Consider the following 887-nt stretch of genomic DNA (forward strand, 5'->3'; position numbering starts at 1 on the left):
CTGCACCCCGCCCCACCCCCCAACCCCGCCCCTGCAGACAAAGGCTTCTTCAACTGCGACGGGTTCCTGGCGCTGATGGGCATCTACTGGGAGAAGGCCCAGAACCAGGAGGGGGAGCTGCGGGCCGCCTTCCAGGTCTTCGACAAGGAGGGCAAGGGCTACATCGACTGGGACACGCTCAAGTAGGGCCGGGCTGGGGGTGGGCGGGGCGCTGCCTGCGGGCTGCCACTCAGGGCTGGGGTGGGCGGGGCGCTGCCTGCCGGCTGCCACTCAGGGCTGGGGGTCTGGGGGCCCTGCAGGTATGTGCTCACGAATGCGGGCGAGCCCCTCAATGAGGTGGAGGCGGAGCAGATGATGAAGGAGGCCGACAAGAACGGGGACGGGACCATCGACTACGAGGGTGAGGGGGGAGACGGAGACAGAGAGAAGTATCCATTGGTTGCCTCCCGCAGGAACCCCGACCCAGGCAGGGGAGGAGCCTGCAACCCAGGTACCTGCCCTTGACCAGAATCGAACCCGGACCCTTTGGTTCGCAGGCTGATGCTCTACCCACTGAGCCACACCGATCAGGGTGTGGGGGTTGGGGGGTGGGGCGTCCTTTCTAAACCACACACTCTGCAGGGTGTCTGTGCCACGTGTCCTGGGGCCTCAGACCTCCCTGGACCGGGGGCAGAGGGCCCCTGTGAAGCTGGCGGCGTGTCCCCATGTCCCCGCAGACCGAGCGCCTGACCGCCGAGCAGATCAAGGAGTACAAGGGGGTCTTTGAGATGTTCGACGAGGAGGGCAACGGGCAGGTGAAGACGTCCGAGCTGGAGCGGCTCATGAGCCTGCTGGGCATCAACCCCACCAAGAGCGAGCTGGCTTCCATGGCCAAGGACGTGGACCGA

General features: G+C 66.2%; 1 protein-coding gene across 1 annotated transcript in view; it reads left to right on the top strand.

The window, feature by feature from the left end:
* Nucleotides 1-29: 29 nt before the first annotated feature.
* The window catches only part of CALML6 (calmodulin like 6), a 1842-nt gene continuing 984 nt past the window's right edge, over nt 30-887 (top strand). Inside the window, exons 1-2 of the mRNA XM_015569700.1 lie at nt 30-182; nt 300-400. Coding sequence (XP_015425186.1) covers nt 76-182; nt 300-400 — 208 coding nt within the window. The 5' untranslated portion in view covers nt 30-75. The remainder of the gene's footprint in view (nt 183-299; nt 401-887) is intronic.

This window comes from Myotis davidii, unplaced genomic scaffold (genome assembly GCF_000327345.1).
Source record: "Myotis davidii unplaced genomic scaffold, ASM32734v1 scaffold586, whole genome shotgun sequence".
Taxonomy (NCBI): domain Eukaryota; kingdom Metazoa; phylum Chordata; class Mammalia; order Chiroptera; family Vespertilionidae; genus Myotis; species Myotis davidii.